This window comes from Protobothrops mucrosquamatus, unplaced genomic scaffold (assembly GCF_001527695.2).
Source record: "Protobothrops mucrosquamatus isolate PMUCROS unplaced genomic scaffold, P.Mucros_1.0 scaffold270, whole genome shotgun sequence".
Taxonomy (NCBI): domain Eukaryota; kingdom Metazoa; phylum Chordata; class Lepidosauria; order Squamata; family Viperidae; genus Protobothrops; species Protobothrops mucrosquamatus.
The window spans coordinates 587,783-609,130 of record NW_015386615.1 but is presented as its reverse complement, the minus strand read 5'-3'; the positions used below and the strand labels follow the sequence as shown (position 1 = coordinate 609,130).

Genomic DNA, 21,348 nt, shown 5'->3' with positions numbered 1-21,348 from the left:
TTCTGTAGGGCTAGCCAAAGGTAGTTGACTCCCATATTTCCAAATTAAACTGGTACACTGAAATATAATAAAATGTGTATGTAGGACAGCCACATATAGATACTACATATATTTTTCAAATTTCAGTATTTTAATCATTCATAGTGAGGACTATCATCATGTACTATTACATTACATACAACTAATTTTTATGTTCTTGGCATGTAATGTATGTCATTCATTCATTCATTCATTCATTCATTCATTCATTCATTCATTCATTCATTCACATGTTCCCCATTCTGTTGCCTTTCAGATAAGTTGGAATTCTTACAATTCCCAGACCAGGATGGGACTGTCTGAAATTGTAGTCTAAACACCCAGAAGGTATCATATTAAGGAAGGGTATTACACATTTACTATGTCTTATTGGAGAGTTTTCCGATCAAGATACTAGGGCCTGTATGAATATAGTTCTCAAAGTCTGTTTCTCCAGTAACAACTAGTGAATCCTCATTTGATACTTATAACACTATTTTAAAAAAAGTAAAAAATAAAACCACCTGGTTGAAGTAGAGCGATGTTTGAGTAGATGTATATATAGGAAGGATTGCAGTGTAAGCTCCCCCTCCCAACTTGTTATTAAACATAATAAGAGACTTTGAGGTTTCTCAGCTCTTATAATAACATATCCAAAATCTTGCATGGACTGTATCAGCTGGGAGGCTAGAGTTCAGAATGACGTCAAAGGTCTTATAAGCCTTGATTGGTTCTAAGATTCTAAAACAACATTTAAAGGCTGTCCTGCCAATGACTTTAGAATGGAGAGCCAATTCTTTCATTTTTCATTTTTATCTGTGTTTTTTTTTTCCTCAACTCCTCTGAGGATCCCAAGATTATTTCCCCACATTAAAGAGGTAATTGTATTGTTATATTATATTACATTTTTATTATATTATAATTATTCTATAATTTATTTTTAACTTAAACATTTACTCTTCTGATGGGCGCAAATGTTAATCAGCAAGAATAGACATTAACATTATCTTGCAAATATATGTGTTTGCAATCCCATGTTTTGGGATTTTGCATTCCAGTTAAAAATTTAAACCATAATCTAACCAGAACTGAATTTTTTTTAAACTTTGTAGGAAAATATAGGCATTTATTTTACTTCAGTATGATTACAAATTAAATGTTTATTAACTTTATTAACTTCAAGTAGATAACTGGTAAATCGGTGATGTATGCAAATGAAGCTTAAGCATAGCAAATAAACTCTATGTTGCAGGTCCTACCAAATTTGTTACAAATATTGAAATTAGAATGGTGGCTGTATGGGCTTCCTGTTTCTTTTGTTGTTACAGGACAAAAATGATGGTCTCTGATGTTTTTTGCTAATTCCTACTACATATTCCCAGGCCAATGTCAATTTGTAAGATAAAGAGTGTAAGAAAACTAGACATTAGTTTCATTAATCTAAGCGAGACTGATTTTGGTTTTACCTGATGAGATTTTCCTATTTGCATTGAAAATTGCAATCTAATGCTAATTTTTAAAATTTAAAACTTCTTGAAATTTTTAGACAGTAGAAAATTGCAACAAGGCAGCAGATGAGGCATTGATTATTTCTCACATGTTATTTTGAATATATATATGTGGCATTTTTCTTTGTAAATTTTGATAGTAGCAAATCCCACTTTTGCTATTATTGAATGTTGTAGGAAAAACAACTTTCCCTAGATTCATAGTGTAAAGACATCTGCAGAATCTAGTTATAATCTCTATACAATCTATTTTGATTCCAGAAATCATGATTAAATAAATCATTTCAAAAATTATAAACTGAAGATCTATAACTGAAATACCAGGAAGAAATCTTTGCTTTAAAAGAGGATAGTTAGACTTTTCAGATGAAATAATAAGTGTGGGTAATTGATGTGTGGCAATACCAAGGGATAGCAGACAAGAAGACAAAGAATTGGAGAAGATCAAGCTCAAGAAGATACTTGATCAAGGAGATCAACTATCAAGATCTGAAAATTTAAGTTGAAAATTATGGCATAAACCACTCATGGTGGTTCTAGTGATTATCAACAAACTGGGTACCATCCAAAAAATCTTGAATGGCACTTAGAAAATCTGCCCTTTGACAAAATTTCCACCTGTCAATTACAAAAGGCCAACTGCTTGGATCTGCATATATATTAGGTCAACACATGATGACACCCTAGGTTCTTGGGAAGAACTTGATTTTTATAAAAGCCAAAACCCACTAAAGAACTGGCAGCTCTGATTTCATATTGTTGTGATTAGTAATATGGCAGAGGGGTAGAGTGTTGCTGTGACCTTTGGGGGCATCCTTTTTAGTTAAAGTGGAAGACGGACCATAAGGCAAAGTTTAGGCTTCACTTTTAATTTGCTTTTTCTTTAAAACTTGCAACCATGAAAGTTCTGTGGATTCAGGGAGAGACTTTTCCATGGTGAGGAGTTCAAGGTAAAGATTGACTCAAGTTGACCTCAATGTGGTTCTCTTGGCAACAACAGGGAAGTGTCCAGTGATGGGTTTTTTTTGGGTGTTCCAGTCTAACAACTAACCTTTGAATTTCTTAGTAATGTCCTAAGTCAGGGGTAGGCAACCTTGGCTCTTTTATGACTCGACTTCAACTCCCAGAATTCCTGAGCAAGCATAAAAGAGCCAAGGTTGCCTACCCCTGTCCTAAGTATTAGACAAGTCCAACTCTGCTTAACTTTTCAAAATCAACCAAGCTCAACTAGATGCTGCCATAATCTAATAGACTTTGGGAACAGAAGTATCTATAAACATGACACAGTTGAAACGACAGGGATTTCCCCTCATAATTTCTACACTGCAAACATGTATACTGTACATGGTTACAATTATACTGAAAATAACTGACATAACTAATTTGTTCCACTTATTGGGACATTTCTGGACAAGGCATGTTTCCAATTCCACTGAAAAAAATGCATAATATCTATAATGAGCTTATGTACATACAGCCTGGTCAGTGGCTTTGTCGATTGTTATGGGCATACCTTATACCTCAGGGTATAGGGTTTTTGAAATAATGTTTCTATACTGTTTGTGTGTATGTGTGTGTGTTATAATTGTTTTTATATAATTTTAATTGTTGTGAGCTTCCCAGAGTCATGTACTTGAGATGGACAGCTAAATAAACTGAGATAATGAATCAATAAAAAAAGCTTTGTTGCCTTGAATATCCCAACTGAAAATACAATAATTTCTTGCTGTTGCTACCTAGCCCTAGAGAGATCCTTCTTGCCTAATGTAATGTGGTAGCCTCTTGGTAAAGGTGGAAACACTTGCAAAACAGAATCACTAGCAGGTATGCTCATATCTTTTCATTGCTAGTCATTCTAAATTGCAGATTTCATGGGTAATGTCTGTAACTCCTAGGCCCCATTTTTCCCCATTCCCTTGAGGCATTCTGGTTGGTCTGCTCAACTTTTGGATATTCATCCATCCATCCATCCATCCATCCATCCATCCATCCATCCATTGAGTCTTAGACATAGATTCCCAAGCCTAGTAAACTATCAGATCTCCTGAAGTACAGCTCAACTGGATTGAACCAAAGTGTAATGGCAAACTTTTTCTCTAAAGGGCCAGATCTCAATCTTACTCTATCTCCACGGGTGCAGCTGGCAGGTCTTAACGAGTGTGGCAGCCATTGGATAGTACTGGACACCAGTAAGGAGGTTGCTGATAGGTTGCCACATCCACTCAAGTTGTACTTTCCCTGATCTTTGGCCCTGCCCTTTGCCTATTACCTGCCCATCCATTCATAGCCATATAAAACAGGTGGATTTTTCCCATGGGGCATAGTTTGCTGACCCTTAGTTTATACCACCATGTTCATTTTCCAGATGAATGGAATTTTCTATTTTAATATTAGGAAAAGCTTATTTTCTGGGGTTTATATTGTCATATCTAAGTACTCATTGTGATAGACATTCAGTACCTGGCAGGACACTGTGGAAAATAGAATGAAAAACCCATGTTATCATCCTGGAAGTACCTTTTTCTATTTGTCCATGACAGACTAGAAGTCCTAGGAAACCAAATATATTAAGGTGGATACACAGAAGCTTCCATTCAATTTTTCCACTGAGCAAGCAGAAGTTGGAGATTGGAATAAAATACAGAATTCCAGGTTTCTTGTTACATGCATGTGTGCTGAGTTTCTTGTAAAGGTTAGGGTTAAAAACACAATGAGTAGCAACATAAAGTGGTATTTGTTCAAAGCAACCATAATAAAAGGAACTCCATATCCCCCTAATTATAGTTTAGTTCATATTACTTTTGTTTGGCGCTCTTACATGAGCTATAACTCTGTCAAAGGCAGACAAATATTAGAGGTAAAATATTTCTTGGTCAAATGCAAACTGAATTTTATGCAAATAGGTCCCGTATAAATTAGGTACGCAGCCTCTCTTTCTGCAGTGTTTATGTTTCACTCTTTTTAATTCCTTCCTTACAAACCAACAGGAAGTTGGAAAGTTGGAGACTCAGGTCTCCGTCAGCAGGACAACCTTCTAAAAAAAATGAATATGACCAAATGGGGTATGGCAGAACAAGCCAACATAAGGAAATCAACATTGGATCAGGCCCCAGCATATGGAGAGGAAGAGAAATTCCCCCAATCTTCCTCCACCCTCATTGTTAAGCTCCCATCGCCTCCCTTCTGGTCACATGACCCAGAGTGTAGCTACTATTAAGGGGTTGGAAAGAAGCCATGATCTTTGTGCTTTCCCTGGCATTTTGTATTAAAAAGCTACCTGATTAAATCTTTGTATAGAAGGTAAAACACTTTGTAGCAAAGTGACCCCTTGCCACTATGGAGCTACTCTCTGCTTCCTGAATGCAGGAATGGATAACAATGTCCTTTCACTTTCACTCTGAGACAATTTCAAATTCATTCTCCAGCTGTGTTTTCCAGATTCGATTAAAATTTGCAACTTTCTTACCTGAGCCTTTTTTTTTTTTGTCTCTTTGAGTCAGTGTTGGCATCTGGTGGCATCTGGTCCCTGCAGTTTTCTTGGCAAGACTTCTGAGTGGTTTGCATTTGCCATTGTCTTCATCCTATGACTGAGAGTGACTAACCCAAGGTCACTCAGCTGGCTTTGTGACTATGGCAGGACTCAGGTCTCCCAGTTTTTAGCCTAGTGCAGGGGTAGGCAACCTTGGCTCTTTTATGACTCATGGACTTCAACTCCCATGCTGGCTCAAGAATTCTGGGAGTTGAAGTCCACGAGTCATAAAAGAGCCAAGGTTGCCTACCCCTTAATTACGACACCAAATAAGCTCTCCCTAAGCCCTTTAGAGTGAATGATTTCTGACTCTTTCATTCTGATATTAGCCCCACCCACCCATCCACTCCTTGGTCTGATTGGCTGCAGTGTCTTGCTCCATTTCCTCCAGTGACTGATTGCTGCTCTGGGCAGCTATTGGTCAGCAGTTGATTTTTCTTTTTCTTAAAAAAAAACAAGCAGGTGATTTTTGTGGTTGATATAATAATGTCTTATTAAGTCAATGAACTCTCCACAACTCTAGAAACTCATTCTCCGTTTAACCCTTGCATCTCCCACTTTTTGTTTTTATCCAGTCTGGATGATGCATGCTTCCTCAACCCCCACCCTCACCCCAATCACCATTCAGAGCACCACATACTTTCCCTTCTCTTTCCCATAAAAGTCTTTAAATGAAGACTTTTGTGCCTTTTAGGAACACTGCTACTCTGTTTCTATAGAAATGAAATGTTAGTTCTTCCTTGCTACAAAGTTTCTATTGACCTACCATGAAAAAATAGGAAGAAGAGAACAACCTGTGTCCTATAGCTTTGATACCGTAATGTCACCGCAACAATGATACAATTAGGGAAAAAGAGGGAAAAAAAGGGTCTGTTTTTGTGTCAAAGAGATAAATATCCATACATACAAACATCTGGAAAGCCCTGGGACTACTGAAAAATCAATACTTTTGAAGGTTTTGAAGTTTATCTAAGAAACATCCAGAAGTGGTATAGGATATCGCCAAGTTAATACCTTGGTCTGTTAGGTTACAGTTCAAGTGTTGTGTCAGCAGAAGTTATAGCAGAGGAACCTTTGGGGTTTTCTTACTGTGGTAAGTTTAGTTTTTCACAATAAATACATAACTGGTTTCCTAGTTCACCAAGTCAACTGTGGTTGCTTTGCGCTGGTGAGAAGAATTAACTTTTTTTCCCCAGTGATCATTTCAAGCCCATTGACATCTCTCATGATAACATGAGGAATATGTGAAGATACTCTTTCCTGATTTGATCTCTAAAACCGCTGTGCTAAAATAAGTATGTAATGGACTGCTTGTTGTGTTTTATCTCTACTTAGTGGAGAAGTTGAAGGATGAAGTTAATCCTCCTATATTTATGCCTTGTGGGCATATCTTATGCTGGTCCGGTGAGTATTTCAGACAACTTATTGCATTTCATTTTTTAATTCTTTCCTTGTGATAATTCAGTCATCCATCTGTCTCTTTCTTCTTTCTAGCTGCGCAAACCACGCAGGGCAGGATATGGAAGCAAAAGTGAAGAAGTAAGTACATTTTCCAATTTTCCCCCTGAAAAGGAGGCCTTAGATTTATTAATTCAAGCAAAAATGACCCCTAACCCTGCAGGTTAACTTCTCTCCCATCACTTAATCCAGTTGTGGAGGATCAGAGTTACTATCTACTTTGAAGATCACAAAGTATGGAAACTCAAAGGGGAAGGACAAAGGTGAAGGACATATTTTGCCTTCAGAAAACTCAGAAGTCACTATCTAACACAGGTAAAATTATGGAGAGAAAACTCATGAGAAATAAAACCCATTTAGATATATGAATAATCTAGCTGAGGATGAGCCAACACACCTTTTTAAATACCTAAAACCCAAAATAAAACTTTGATATATTCAGAAAGCACCCTTTTCCTTTAAGAGGAAAAACCTGGATGAATTAGGATTATTTCTGGGTGGTTATATTTAAGGTTATGATTTCATGTTTTTTCAACATTGAGCCAACTGGGCTATTCTGAAATACTGTAGAACTTGCAGACTTGAATGGACAATGATAAATTTTATTCCCAGCCCTGAGGGTGATGGTCCTGAAGTGTTTCTCCAATTTGGAAACTTTAAGATGTGTGGACTTTCAGAATTTAATTAAGTGATAAGAGGCAAGATGTTACTGTGGTTAAAATGCAGTAATGCAGGCTAATTCTGCCAACTGCCAGCAGTTCGATCCTGACCGGCTCAAGGTTGACTCAGCCTTCCATCCTTCTGAGGTTGGTAAAATAAGGATCCAGATTGTTGGGGGACAATATCCTGACTCTGTAAACCACTTAGAGAGGGGTGTAAAGCACTACAAAGCAGTATATAAGTCTAAACGTTATTGCTCTTGCTAAGATGCTGGTAATATAATCAAATCAACATTTGTTAAAGGACTCATATATTAGTTACAGGAAAAATCAACTAAATCTGTTGTAATCACAGCTGTTATTCGTTGGTCTGATTTTTGCATTTTCTTTACATCTTTTCTCTGAGACTTGGAGATAGTATTCCTGAGGGTTTCCCTTCCCATCTATTACATCCATTAGTAGTTCAGTCTAATGAACGATTTTCTTATTTACCCAGAAGACACAATATAATAAATGTATTTACTTACAGATGATGCAGTTTGGTCCATATGGCTATATAAATTCACCACAAGTAAGTCTTTTTCTTCTTCTTCTTGGAAGACCAGCATTCTTACACACAATTAAATGTGCAGTAAATGCAAATGAATCTTGAAATTTAAATGTAAATGTATTACTTTCTGAAAAGTTACTGTAAGAATTGGAGAGAAATCTATCACTGCTAAGAAGCTTCTAGCTCACTCAATATGAAAATAGGAAGAATATGATATTGGTCTTATCAGGTTTTATTTACTTTTAACTTTATTTTAAACTAGAATATGCCAGTTCTTCATATCCTCTGAGGCAAGGAACATAAACAAAAGTAGCTGAAAACAATATTTCAGCTTTAAAAGGAGTGTAATAAAGGCCAAATTATAAAGCAGCTTTTCTGAAGCATGACAGACATAGAAATATGATCTGACATAACATTCTACTTGTACCAGCGTAAATTCTCCTTTGAGCCAACCTCAGTTGGTCATGCCCCTGTAGTTTTCATTGCAATAATATGAAAGTGATTTGCCATTGCCTTCCATATCAACCTTTCTGCCCACATACAACCTTGAAGTTTCTTCGCCTCCCGTCCAGGTGCTAATCAAAAAGGGTTGCTCAATGCTTTGGATTTAATTCAGAGGATACATCAGAAAGGACAGGAGTCACTAACACTGACCGAGTCTTATTAAAGAAACGTCCCAGAGAATGTTTTTTAAACTTACATTGCACAATCCTACTAACCAACTGTGATCCTAATTAGGTTTTCGAGAGCAGGTCCTGCAAGTGAATGTTGTACAGCGGGAGGATGTGTCTCCTGACAATGGTTAGAAAGGCGTCTTTGCAACCATGAGCAGCAAAATGTGAGGATGAAACTCTAAACGAAGTACTCTAAACATAAATCCAAATTTCTAGGAAAAAATACAGGTTAAATGTCCTCCAGTAATATCACTACATCAGTTTTAAGCAGTACTGGTACTTGCTGCTGAATAATAAAATATGCATCTAATCACTAAGATATTACCTGCCTCCACTGTCCTAAAATCAATTCTGGTTCTAACCTGGTAACATGTTTACTATTTTAAATCCAGTACAAAGCATTCAAACATTCCTGCCTGAGCAGGGGGTTGGACTAGAAGACCTCCAAGGTCCTTTCCAACATCATCATCATCATTATTATTATTATTATTATTATTATTATTATTATTATTATTATTATTATTATTATTATTATTATTATTATTATTAATATTAATATTATTAATATTATTATTATTATTAATATTATTATTAATATTATTATTATTATTAATCATCGCACAGTCAGCCAGATGTTCAGACTGGATTTGGCATTTTTGTCTACCTATCGAGTCCTTCCCAAGGACCTGGGATGTTTGATGGTATTACAGATATCGTTGCAGGATGGAAGCAGTTCCTAGTAAGGCTGCCTTTTGCAATTGATTAATGGCAAATTTGTCAATGCCAATGGTTCAAATGGTGCTCCAGTTGTTTTGGGATTGCACCCAAGGCGCCTATTACTATTGGTACTACCCTTGCTTGCCTTTGCCACAGTCTCTATTCCTATTTGTAGGTCTTTGTATTTTGTTATCTTCTCCAGTTCTTTCTCGTCTATTCTGCTGTTTCCAGGCACTGCCACATCCACTATCCAGACTTTTTTGTCTTTCTTATCAACAATTGTTAAGTCCGGGATGTTATGTTGCAGGTGCTTGTTTGTTTGAATTCTGAAGTCCCAGAGCAGTTTAATTTTATCATTTTCTATGACTTTCTCTATTTTATGATCCCACCAGTTCTTGCTTACAGGCAAATGATATTTCTTGCAGATCTTCCAATGCACCATTGTTGCTTCTTTGTCTATTATTATTATTATTATTGCTATTGTTATTATTGTTGTTGTTGTATATGTAGGCTTCAGGAGGAATCTACTTAAGAGTCCTTACTGAGAATACTGATTAAAATTTCATACTGTGTTACGTGGGCTTCCTCACAACCCATCTCTTCCAAAAAATATGTTTCCCTTCTGAACAGAACTCACATTTTGTAGTGTGAATTGTGCTTTCCACCTTGGAAAATGTTAGATTTCTTCCAGGCAATGTAGTGCTTTTATAATTATATCCAAGCATACCTGTCTAAATGTTGCAATATCTACTGAAAATTTCATGCAATAGATGTCATGGTTCCGACAGATGAAACTCTTCAAAAGAACTTCGAGGCATTGTTTACCTTTTATTTGAGAAACAAAGTATCGGCACTACATAGTGGAACCCAGAAACTAAATTCCCCTCCCCTGGATACAAAGTAACAAAGTGCAGTTTCCTCCTCCAATAAACAGTCATAAATCACTTTCCCCAATTAGCTTGAAGCACGGGCTTTTTCCCCAGCTCTCCCGCCAAAACACTATCAGCTCTGGGCCCAATGTCCTCGGGTTCTCACGACTAAGTTATTATTGTTATGACTAGCTGGACTCTCATCCCTATTCCCCCTCCCAGCAGCAACTAATTCTAAAAGCAACAGAGAAAATGGCTGCATTTCCATCTGTTGTCAAAGCAAGAACATCCGATGTTAGCAGCGTTGACAATAGAAATATTAATCAGTGATGTTATTTCTGTGAAATTCATCAACCATGTTCTCTTCTTTTATGCTTGGTTTTTTACCTTTAACTTGCTAGCCAAAAGGTTTTCAAGTTTTATAAATTGGATTAATTTATAATTTTCTTTCATTTGCTAGCCACCTAGGGTTTTTAAAAATCAGGTATCTTATAAATTGGATTAAATATTATAAATAATAAAACATTGCCAATGGCATCATTTTTTAAAATTATTTTAGAAAGTGCTTTAAAGATATAATTCAAATATTCTCAGTTTGTGGTTATCCCCTCCAGGAAGCCTTTGCATAGAAGAATCTTGAGACACTATCTAAATTCTTGGATAGTTATTGTTAAAGAGTATATTTACAGATCACCCCAATTTTTGTCCCTAAACCCTCCAAGGCACATATCAAAACTGCTCTCTGATTACATTCAGTTATGTTGACCTTTAAGTGCTGAGAACTTGCTTACCAGAAGCCCATCAATGGTCCATCCAGCTAAACAAATGAGAAGAAATAAAAATGGCATTCAGCCACCACTCTGTCTCCTAAATAGGCATGGCTCCTGTAACAACAGAAATCTCCTTATCCCCACTTCATCCACAAATAAACTGCAGCTCCTTTCTATATTCCAGGAAATATGAGGGTTACTAAGAAAGGTACAAAGCTACCAAGCCATCTTTCCTCACAAATTGTGATGGTGACAGCATCGTATGCTGACAGTTTTGTAACCAGCACTTTACTCAATAGTTTCAGCCATATTTGCATGTTATTGAAACAGTGGAGTAGACACAGCCAAAATAAGAGGACAGTGATATTCAAGGGGATTCCAAAGTCAGTTCATGTCATGCAAGAGTAGAAGTTGAGAAACGACTCCAAAGTGGGTCAAACCAGACAGAATAGCAGAATATACAGAGTTATGAAGGACATTGCTCAAGCAGGAAATCCCGATAACATTTCAGACAAATGGTTGTCCAATCTCTTCTTACAAACCTCCAGTGTTGGAACACCCACAACTTCTGGAGGCAAGTTGTTCCACTGATTAATTGTTTTAACTATAAGGAAATTTCTCCTTGGTTCTAGGTTGTTTCTCTCCTTGATTAGTTTCCATCCGTTGCTTCTTGTCCTGCCTTCAGGTGCTTTTGAAAGGTTGACTCCCTCTTCTTTCTGGCAGCCCCTGAGCTATTGGAACACTGCTATCATGTCACCCTTAGCCCTTCTTTTCATTAAACTAGACATACCCAACTCCTGCAACGGTTCTTCATATATTTTATCCTCCAGGATCTTAATAATCTTTCTTGCTCTTTTCTGCACTCTTTCTACAGACTCTACATCATTTTTACATCGTGGTGACCAAAACTGGATGCAATATTCCATGTATGGTCTTACCAAGGCATTATAAATCAGTATTAATACTTCATGTGATCTTGATTCTATCCCTCTGTTAATGCAGCCTAGGATGGCATTTGCTTTTTTGAAAGCTGCAACACACCGCTGACTCATAGAAGCTGATATGTAGGAGCCCCAAATCTGTGTTCGTTTTTGCCATGCCAAACATATACGTGTATCTGTAATCTCTTAGTGTTGCAAAAATCAACTACAGTAGAAGAGCAACAAGGTATAACAGCAAACATTTGATTCCTATGTGCTGAAACTCTACACTAATTTTAAAAAACTTCTATTTCAGGTTGCGGGTTCCTTTTATGGCTACCCTTCAGGTTACCCACAGATGTTTTCCCAGTGGCCTACATTGCCTCTGCAGAGATTTTTCCTCTGGCCGCCATCAGCAACACCAGCACATCAAGCTTCTAGGCTTCCCCAGCAGAAGCCGCAACAAATTCCAAGAACTAAGCAGCCCAATCAAAGGCCACAGTTACCACCACAGCAACCAAGATATCAGCAGCCACAACCTCTGCCAAAACAGCCACAAAAAACCAACCCATCTCAGACTTACCCACAAGTGCCCTTTCAGCATCCTAAGGAGGGAAAACAGCAACAGCCTCAGGTAAATGAGTAGGTTTGAGATTATCCACGGTGGTGCAGTGGTTAGTATTGCAGGCTAACTCTGCATTACCATTGCCAGGAGTTCGTTTCTCACCGGCTCAAGGTTGACTCAGCCTTCCATCCTTCCAAGGTCAGTAAAATGAGGACCCAGATTGTTGAGGGAAAAACATTGACTCTGTAAACTGCTTAGAGAGGGCTGTAAAGCACTGTGAAGCAGTATATAAGTGCTATTGCTACTGGTAATTGTAGAATCCTGAAGGCATCAAATAAAACCAAGAATTATTATTCTTGAGAAATAAAGTTTCCAGGTTGGGGTAGAGGATTTGGAGAAAGAGAGGAGCAAGAAAGAGATTAGGAGAGGAGAAAAAGTTTTCTCTGTTCATTAGTTGAGTTCAGTTTGTACCAAACTGCATCAGGTTATTTGATTTTGGCTTAATTTAGTTTGCTAAATTATCAGCCATGATTTGTCAACTAAGTTTATGTTCTACTTTGTGTACAAACCCAGCTGATACTGACCAAAACATAATTAACATATTTCTGTGTTTATGTAACACAGAGACACAAACACATAGTGTGATAAGAACCTGTCTCAGATGTTTCTCAAAATATAATATTTACTCAATAATGAATTTACTCAATACTGCATGTATCTTCTCAGATGGACTCCACAAAAGCTTATGTCAAATAAATTTATTAGTTTGTAAGAAGCAACAAATCTTTTGTTTGGCTTAGCTGCATAATAGATAATACATGTGACATTTATTTATGATCAAAAATCAAACACACATTTGTAAAAGATCACTAAGCTGCTCTAAACAAGTACCACTCTGCAAACTTATTTTAATCTTGGAGCTGATTGGCACTATTTATTTTCTAAACATTTATTGTGTTATTTAATTAGTTTTCTGGGAAACTCCATTAAATATGTACATGCAGTAGCTGCATAAAAATAAAATAAGATGCATTGAAGGGAAGTTTGCAGAGACATAGCAGAATAAGAGAGTTAGAAGGGACCTTGGAGGTCTTCTAATCCAACCCCATGCTCAAGCAGGAGACTCTACACCATTTCAAACAAATGGCTGTCCGGTCTCTACTGATGGAGACCCACAACTTCTGAAGGCAAGCCATTCCACAGGTTTATTGTTCTCACTATCAGGAAATTTCTCCTTAGTTCTAGGTTGCTTGTCTTTTTGGATAGTTTCCAACCATTGCTTCCTGTCTTCTGGTGCCTTGGAAAATAGGATGACACCCTCTTCTTTGTGGCAGTCCCTCAAATATCGGCACCTTGCTATCAGGTTACCCTTAGTCCTTCTTTTCACTAAGCTAGACATACCCAATTCCTGCAACCATTCTTCATATGTTTTTGCTCCCTATTCATCTTTGTTGCTCTTTTCTGCACTCTTTCCAGAATCTCAATATCTTTTTTATATTGTGGTGACAAAAACTGGATACAATATTCCAAGTGTGGTCTTACCAAGGCTTGTTCACTTAATAAATATCACAGTTACCTAGTTCCATTTGGATTTTCAGGTTATAACCTAATAGAGTTGTCTCTATACTATTCATGTGTTCAACTTCAAGTCCTCATGTTGTAAATCACACACACTGCAATATTTTGGTGTCTTTTCAGGAGCAAAGTTCCATCAGCTTAAATGGCACCTATTGCCTGGAAGTAAATATTGTGTAGCTTTGGTGCGCTGCCCATACTATTTAGAATTAAGCTACCGGAACAGAAATACTTTGTAGACATTTCATTAACCCAAGGCTGCCTTAAAAGGTTACTGTGCTGCACTCATCACATAGTGATAGTGCAATTATTTTTATGTTGTAAATACATAACAACTGGTTCCTTTTCTTTTCCAGGGCTTTCCTCCATATCCGCAACCACCTTGGCATTTTCCACAGGTGAGTCAATTATTCTTAATGTAGAAATCTGAAGTCGGTTGATTATACAGTAGATTTGTAGTTTATTGGTTTTGATCTGTTAAAAAAAATGACTTGGGGAGACAGGGGTAGAGACAGAAATGGTGATATAAAAATCAGTAAGTGGTACCTATCACCTTAGTGGAGAAATGCTTCCTCCATTCAAACTCTGTTCTGGAAATATTACATACATGTCCATGCATTCTCCAGCAAAAATACAACTAAACCCAGCATTATTCTTACAAAACACTAATCACTACTGTGGCCTTCGCCAACCTGAAGTCTTCAGATGTGTGGATTTCAAGTCCGGAGTACTTATCTGGGAGAGTATTCTGGGAACTGAAGATCATATATTTGGAAAGTGTCCAATGAGTTACAGTTATGAATTGAAGAATGATTAGATTGTATTCCCCTTTAGCCATGAAGTTCACTTCAATGCCACCTCCCTGAAAGATTGCTGTGAAGATAAAAAGGAGGAGGTAAACCCCGTCGGTGCTCCTTTTATGGAGCTCTTTGACATTAAAATACTTTCGACATGGATGAATTTTTGTTCCGTTCATGTGCCTGTAATACTTTTTAGCAGAAGATGGCAATTAAATTGTCATATTTTTTTTTAGTTTTGTATTCACACCAGCAGGATTTAAGATAAGTTTACAGGAGCCCAGTTAACAATCTTCTAAGGAACCAGTATTCTCTATTTCTTTATTTATGATATAATCCTAGAGACATTTAAAGCAAAGTGTACATGCAAAGAATTGAAAAAAATGCAACATTGATTATCCACTGACGATTTAAAAGAGCACAGCTAGCCATCTTTCAAGAAACCAGTATGTTCTATGTCTTTATTGATGATGTAATCCTGGACACATCACCTTAAGGCTGGGGTCTCCAAAATTGGCTGGCTGAGGAATTCTGGGAGTTCAAGTCAACAAGTCTTAGAGTTGCCAAGTGAAACATGGCTAACATTTAATTATTATGACAATATCAAAGCTATCTGACCACTTTTTTAGTCTAGCTTTTTGGTCCAAGAGGCTTCCAACCAAAACATTTTGGGTCTTATCAGGGAGGACAATATTCTGTTTTGAGACTTATTGTTTCTTGTGATAAAGGATCAAACCATCTCTTTTAGCAACCAAGCCAACTCTTTAACAATCCCCCTTTCGTCATGCCACTAAATTGCAGTGGTTTGGTTTTCTACTGAAATTAGGTGACAAATAACAATTTGGTGTCAAGTTGTTACCAGTTATAGTAGAGGTGGCCTTGGGAAAATTTTAAAAGTTTGTTATTTTTTTCCTGTTGCCCAGCTACAATAACTGTATAGTCTCACCTACAATGCCAGTACCGATCAAGTCAGAATAACTAAGGTTCCATGCCACTTTTAGCTCAAACTTTCAGTTAATTTGGTCTGGGCAATCAGATATTTTTATTCTCAAAATAATAAAGCCAAAATCATGAACAGGAGAGAACAGTCCAGAGCTTATATGCAGTCTCTCTCTGATAAAATACGTGGTCCCTGCAGCATTTTTAATATTTCACTGAGAAGCTAATTAATGTGATCTGCTAGAAGACATAAATATATAATTACTTATATATCATTACTGTTAGAGCCAGTCAGTCAGATTTCTCTTAACCAATCAGGTGAACTTTCCATTATTACTGTGATTATCAATGCAATGACAAATTGCATGTGAAGAATATTCTGTAGAACATTTCTTAAATAAGCTGGAAAACTCCACTAAAACTCATACCACATAATTCTGTTGATCTATGCTAAATAAGTACTGAAACTTTAAATGTACATCTTATTTATTATGAAAAACTAAGGAAATGGCAAAGAACACTGTTGCTTCTGAATTTTGTATTCTGTTTTTAATATGTTGATGGTTTTATTGAGTTTTTTATTCACACATTCTCCTAATGTGCAAACTAATGAAAAACAAACTCTTAACAATTCTAAAAAAACACTAATAGAAATTCTCATAGTAAATTTGTCCTTAGTTACATTTTCCATTTTAAAAATGTCAAACAATTCAGTGAAATAAAGGGAAATGCTTCAGTACTTAAAGTTGTGTGATGCAACTGAAGAAAAGATTTCAACTAAACACTTCAACAAATGAATAAACAGAATAAAATATACTTTATTACTCCATTGCTGGATTTCTAACTTTGGTTTACAGTATCTTCAAACATGAACCATCAGCCATCATTGTGATATAAACTCTGTCGTCATTGTGGTTTTATCATACAGTGATGACTCTACAATGCACTACCAGTATGAATTAGTAGTAAAGATCCTGCCAACATATTTTTAAAATGTTCTCAATTCCCCCAAGTACTAATATTTATCGACTGTTGAAAAGAGGGATCAGAAAATTGAGAGATGAGAGGAGAATGTAATGTCTGAAATCCTGACAAAATGCATTTCACTCTACAATACTTTCTCTAAAGTGTGCAGATTAATAGCTATCATATATATCTACTTTCTAGAACAAATTCATATGTAGTTCAAATAGTCCCACCCACTATCATCACCAGGGAATCTAGAACAGCTTTGCATAGCACACCTATGCACACTCATACTCTATAAAATAATTCCCTTCCCAATGTTGAATTAGTATGTTCAGATGACAAAATATCGATACACAAAGAAAAGGTTGAAGATACATGGGCATATTTTTTAAAAAAAAAAAGTTACAAGGGAGAATAAGATAAGGAATATGAGGGAAACAAGTAATGACTGGAATCTTGATTTTTTTTTTATCCCATCTTTATTATTAATATAAGTAACTCAAGGTGCTGAACATACTTAATACTCTTTCCTCCTCCTACTTTCTCCACAACAAAACGCTGTGAGGTGTGTTGGGCTGAAAGAGAGGAGGAGTGGCCCAAGGTCACCCAGCTGGCTTTCATGCCTACAGTCAGACTAGAACTCATGGACTCCTGATTTCTAGCCTACTATCTTAACCACTAGACAAGATTGACTCTTGATAGGTCTTAAATAAGTATACTTGACTGATAAACATTGAGTTATTATTCCATAGCTATTTAAGGTTTCTGTCTTGTATTTGCCCAGTCTTTCCTGACTTATTTATTAATTTCCTTAGCATATGCCATTTGGACAGCCACCTGTCAGCAATGAAGAAGGGGTAAGTAAAACAATTAAATGCACTAATCTATATATGAGCTACAAATAAAGAAATGCACTAATCTATATATGAGCTACAAGGGGCATAGTTTGAGAAGAGCTACCATGATTTTCAAAGAGACCTTGAAAATCAGTTGCACACATCGATGTTTAATGTTTGCTAGTTCTAATGCTTAAGTTTGATGCACATTGAATCATATTTATTTTATCATTATAATTATACCCAGGAGTCAAGATCTGTTTAGAATCATTGGCTTTTCGGACAATCAGAAAAAAACTTGATTAAGACATGAACATTTTATACTGTTTCATTTTCTCCTTTGCATTTTTAGACACCGTATTTTGGATATGGCTACCACGGGTTAGGAAATCGGCCTCCTTATTATTCTGAAGAGATGTATGAACAAGACTTTGAGAAACCCAAAGAAAAAGAACCCCCTAAGGAGAATCCAGCATCAGATCCTACAACAAACTCAACAGCTTCAGACACAAATTCAACCATTCCAGCCAGCCATGGAGGGAATGCTAATCTTTCAGGACTCAGCACAACAAATAATGAGGCCAATTTTGTTCATGGAAATGGAATCCCAACACCTTCTCCTACTGGTCATATGTCAGGACAAAATGAAGCAGCACAAAATGGCATTGATCAATCAAATTATAGACCTAAGTCTACAAATACCAATGTTTTTCACAATTTTTTTCCAGGTAGTCAACAATCCAGGGGACGTGATTCATATATTTATAAACCCAACTCAGATATGGGTAATACAAGACACAACACTTTAGTTTCTAGAGGAAATCCATCGATACAAGCTGAAAACCCAGCAGACCCTTGGGTTTATAGAGACAATTCAGTTCACAGAACTAATCTGCAGAGAATTAACAGTAATCACCCAACAGCAAAAAATAGACCAAACACATTTGGGCAACAAGAGAAATCCCATTATCCTGGAAATAATCCATCAAGTTGGAGAGCTGATCCTAGCTCTGGTCCAGGACCTCAGTGGAATAAAATTCCAACATATGGAGGTAATAAACAACCTAGTTCTCCATTAGAAAGTCATTCTCTAAAGAAAGTAGAAGAAAACAGTGATATGTATCATCCTTCTAGAAAACAACAGTCAAATGGTCAATTCCATCAAGAAACATTTTTGGATACAAGGGGAATTCCATTTGAAAAAGAAGCCCATAAGAATGATTGGAAGGAACCGTCCTTTATTCATCCAGATCATCAGAGAGAGCAATTTCCATCTTTACAAAACCAAATGTGGAATCAGAAAGATTTAGAGATGGTTAAAGAAGCTCCTCCAGGATATAATTCAGTGTATTCCCCAGATTCTTTTCATCAAAGGGGACATGCTACTTATTCTGACAAGAATTTTTACAGCCAGCAAGCTCCTTCCTTTTATCCTAGAGCATGGGATGACAAAGAGAACTTGCCTACAATAGAGCCTCTGGGGCAAAGAGGCTCTTATTCGCCCCTTTTGCCTTCAGATCAAATGCACAGAAGCGAATATCATGGAAGCATTCAGCAGGAGAATGAACTATATTCCAGGCAAAATATATGGCCCCATGAAAAACATTTGGCTGATCCTGATATACAGTACCAAAATCCTCCCTATAATCCAAGTGAGCACCATATAAATCCCAAATATTCTATAGAACATCCAGCCAATGGAAGAGGCAATTTGCCATATGAGGAAATGAACAGACAGATCCCAGAACATTCTCCAGTGCATGGTTCAGAACATTATGAACATATTCCATATCATATAAGCAATACACATGGACACACAGAGAGGAATCTGCCATACCCTGGACCATACCCTCCACCACAAACTAGTAATCTTTTCCAAGGAAGATCACCTTATGATGAAAGAGATACATGGGCCCCCAAAGTGGCTGACCCATCTGCTCCCAAAGAAACTTCATCCTACTTTAATCCTTACTCCACAAACATCAGAAGAAACCCAACACATACTGAAGATACATGGAGAACCATACATATCAGTGCACCCATTTCAAGTAATAATGCTCCTGGAAGGAGAAATTATCCTAATACGGGAGGATATCCAAGAGAACATGAAACCATTACCTCCCAACCTACTATCAACTATTTTTGCTGTGCAGGTGAGTCCCTAGGGGCAAATGAAAATATACTGGCACCTTTGAGAATTGCACCTCAATTCAGGGCGGTTTCATGGGAACAAAAAAGTAGTCCAACGTATCCTGAAGGCAGCCATGCCTTGTATGCCAGGCGTCCTGCATACCTAGCTGGCATTCAGTCTAATATTTGGAACAATTCTTTGAAGTCTAATCAAAGAGAAAATCCAGGTGACTTTGAGGAAAAAGTAGCAGATCTAGGAAAGAGTCCTCCATGCTCCAATTCTCTATTAGCCCAAACAAGTGATCATGATACTATCTATGAAACTGGATTATTTCCTTCCAAGAGTATACTTTGCTCTAAAAATAGTATCAGAGGGGATGGACATACTGTACTTGCTCATATTGTGGAGGTAAATCAGCCCAAGAGAGAGTTTGAAAAGGCAACTTTAACATTTCCACAGCCACAAGGCATAAGAAATGAAGCTATTGGTGAAATTGATAGGAAGGAACACCGTGCAACACAAGGGTTTGGGTGGACACCATGCTTTGGAAGTTGGTTAAAACAGCATATATTTAGTACTGGAGATCCATTAGTGGATCAATCTTCTGATATCTTTTATGCAGAGAATTCAATGCAGCCTGGAAAACCTATCATGCTGCCTGAACCCCAACCAATGACAAGCACAGTCCTAGCTCAAGATGTAGGAGAAGATCAATTAAAACTCACTTCTCCAGAAGAACAGGTGGGACAACCAAATGAAAGGACAACAGATTGTTTACTCCTCCATGAGTGATACATTAAAAAGAACCTCCTTTACAGAATTTGCAGAAACAGAGTGTCCTGTATGCAGATGTTAGAGTGCAGATGTAGGTAAAATATAATACAGACATCTGTGCTGTTCCAAAATAGATCGGATGTTTATTAGCTGAAACATATAGATCATATTTCTCCAATTTGGGGCTATCCAGATTTATCTGGGCTACATGTCTAAAAGCAATAATGGCTGGGATTATTGCAATTATTGCTTTTAGACATTATAACTCAACAATTTAAGCCAATCTTGTGCCAAACTTAAGCCAGTCTTGAGGAAATTGGGTTTGGGATAGGGAGTTGTAGAGAGTTAATCCAATCAAACCCAAAGAGACAACTTTCTATCTGACTTTTTTTTTAATTTTTTAACATGTTATTCCGGTTGCTTCTTTTTCTTTTGCCTTTCTTCTCACAAATGGATAAAGTCTATCCATAACATTTTTGTCCTGCTCTTCCTGCTGTCAATGTATATGTTTTGTGGTGTTTCATTTTTCTTTACAACTATCGCAAAAGGAAAACTAAATAAATATGACTACAGCACTATGTCTGTATCTCACCTTAAGTTCAAATCAACTTGATTAATGGCTGATTTTGTATGTAAATATATGTATGCATGCAGAAACTGCTTCTCTGTGTTCAGATGAATATATCTGCTAATATTACAAGCAAAATATTATGTCTATGCAAATCTTTCCATGTGCTTCTGCTCTCAGTTTATCCAGAAAGAAAAACAGCAGCACATGATAACACTTTGTACTCTTTTTTGCTGGAGCACAAATGACTAGGTTAAAATAAATGCACTTTCACTCCTTTTCTGAAGCTCTTTGACATTAAAATGCATTCATTATGGGCAGAATTCTTCCTTTCATGTGCCTGTGCTGCTTTTTACCAGGAGATGGCAATTAAATTGTCGTTATCTTTTTAGTTTTATGTTCAAAACAGCAGGATTTAAGATGAGTTTACAGGAACAGAGCTAACTAACCATCTTCCAAGGAACCAGTATTCTCTATTTTATTATTGATAATGTAATATAATCCTAAAGACATCACCTTAAA

The 21,348-nt window shown here is 36.8% G+C and overlaps 1 protein-coding gene across 2 annotated transcripts; it reads left to right on the top strand.

Moving 5' to 3' along the window:
* The first annotated feature begins 850 nt into the window (after positions 1-850).
* Positions 851-20,958, top strand: ENAM (enamelin). 2 transcript variants are annotated; one of them, XM_015814644.1, is made up of 8 exons: positions 851-896; positions 6,391-6,459; positions 6,550-6,594; positions 7,702-7,743; positions 11,989-12,306; positions 14,169-14,210; positions 17,333-17,374; positions 17,706-20,958. In XM_015814644.1, exons 2-8 carry the CDS (start codon positions 6,406-6,408, stop codon positions 20,274-20,276), a joined length of 3,114 nt encoding a protein of 1,037 aa, XP_015670130.1. In that variant the 5' UTR covers positions 851-896; positions 6,391-6,405; the 3' UTR covers positions 20,277-20,958. The 2 variants fall into 2 exon arrangements, with proteins under 2 accessions (XP_015670130.1, XP_029139734.1); XM_029283901.1 differs by lacking the exons at positions 851-896; positions 6,391-6,459; positions 6,550-6,594 and adding an exon at positions 6,818-6,828.
* The last annotated feature ends 390 nt before the right edge of the window (positions 20,959-21,348 follow it).

Bases quoted from the DNA above. Each gene is read 5' to 3' on its own strand.
- ENAM (XM_015814644.1), top strand. From the start codon at position 6,406: ATGAAGTTAATCCTCCTATATTTATGCCTTGTGGGCATATCTTATGCT. The intron at 12,307-14,168 runs GTAAATGAGTAG...TTTCTTTTCCAG, and splicing joins GAAAACAGCAACAGCCTCAG to GGCTTTCCTCCATATCCGCA. The intron at 14,211-17,332 runs GTGAGTCAATTA...TAATTTCCTTAG, and splicing joins CACCTTGGCATTTTCCACAG to CATATGCCATTTGGACAGCC.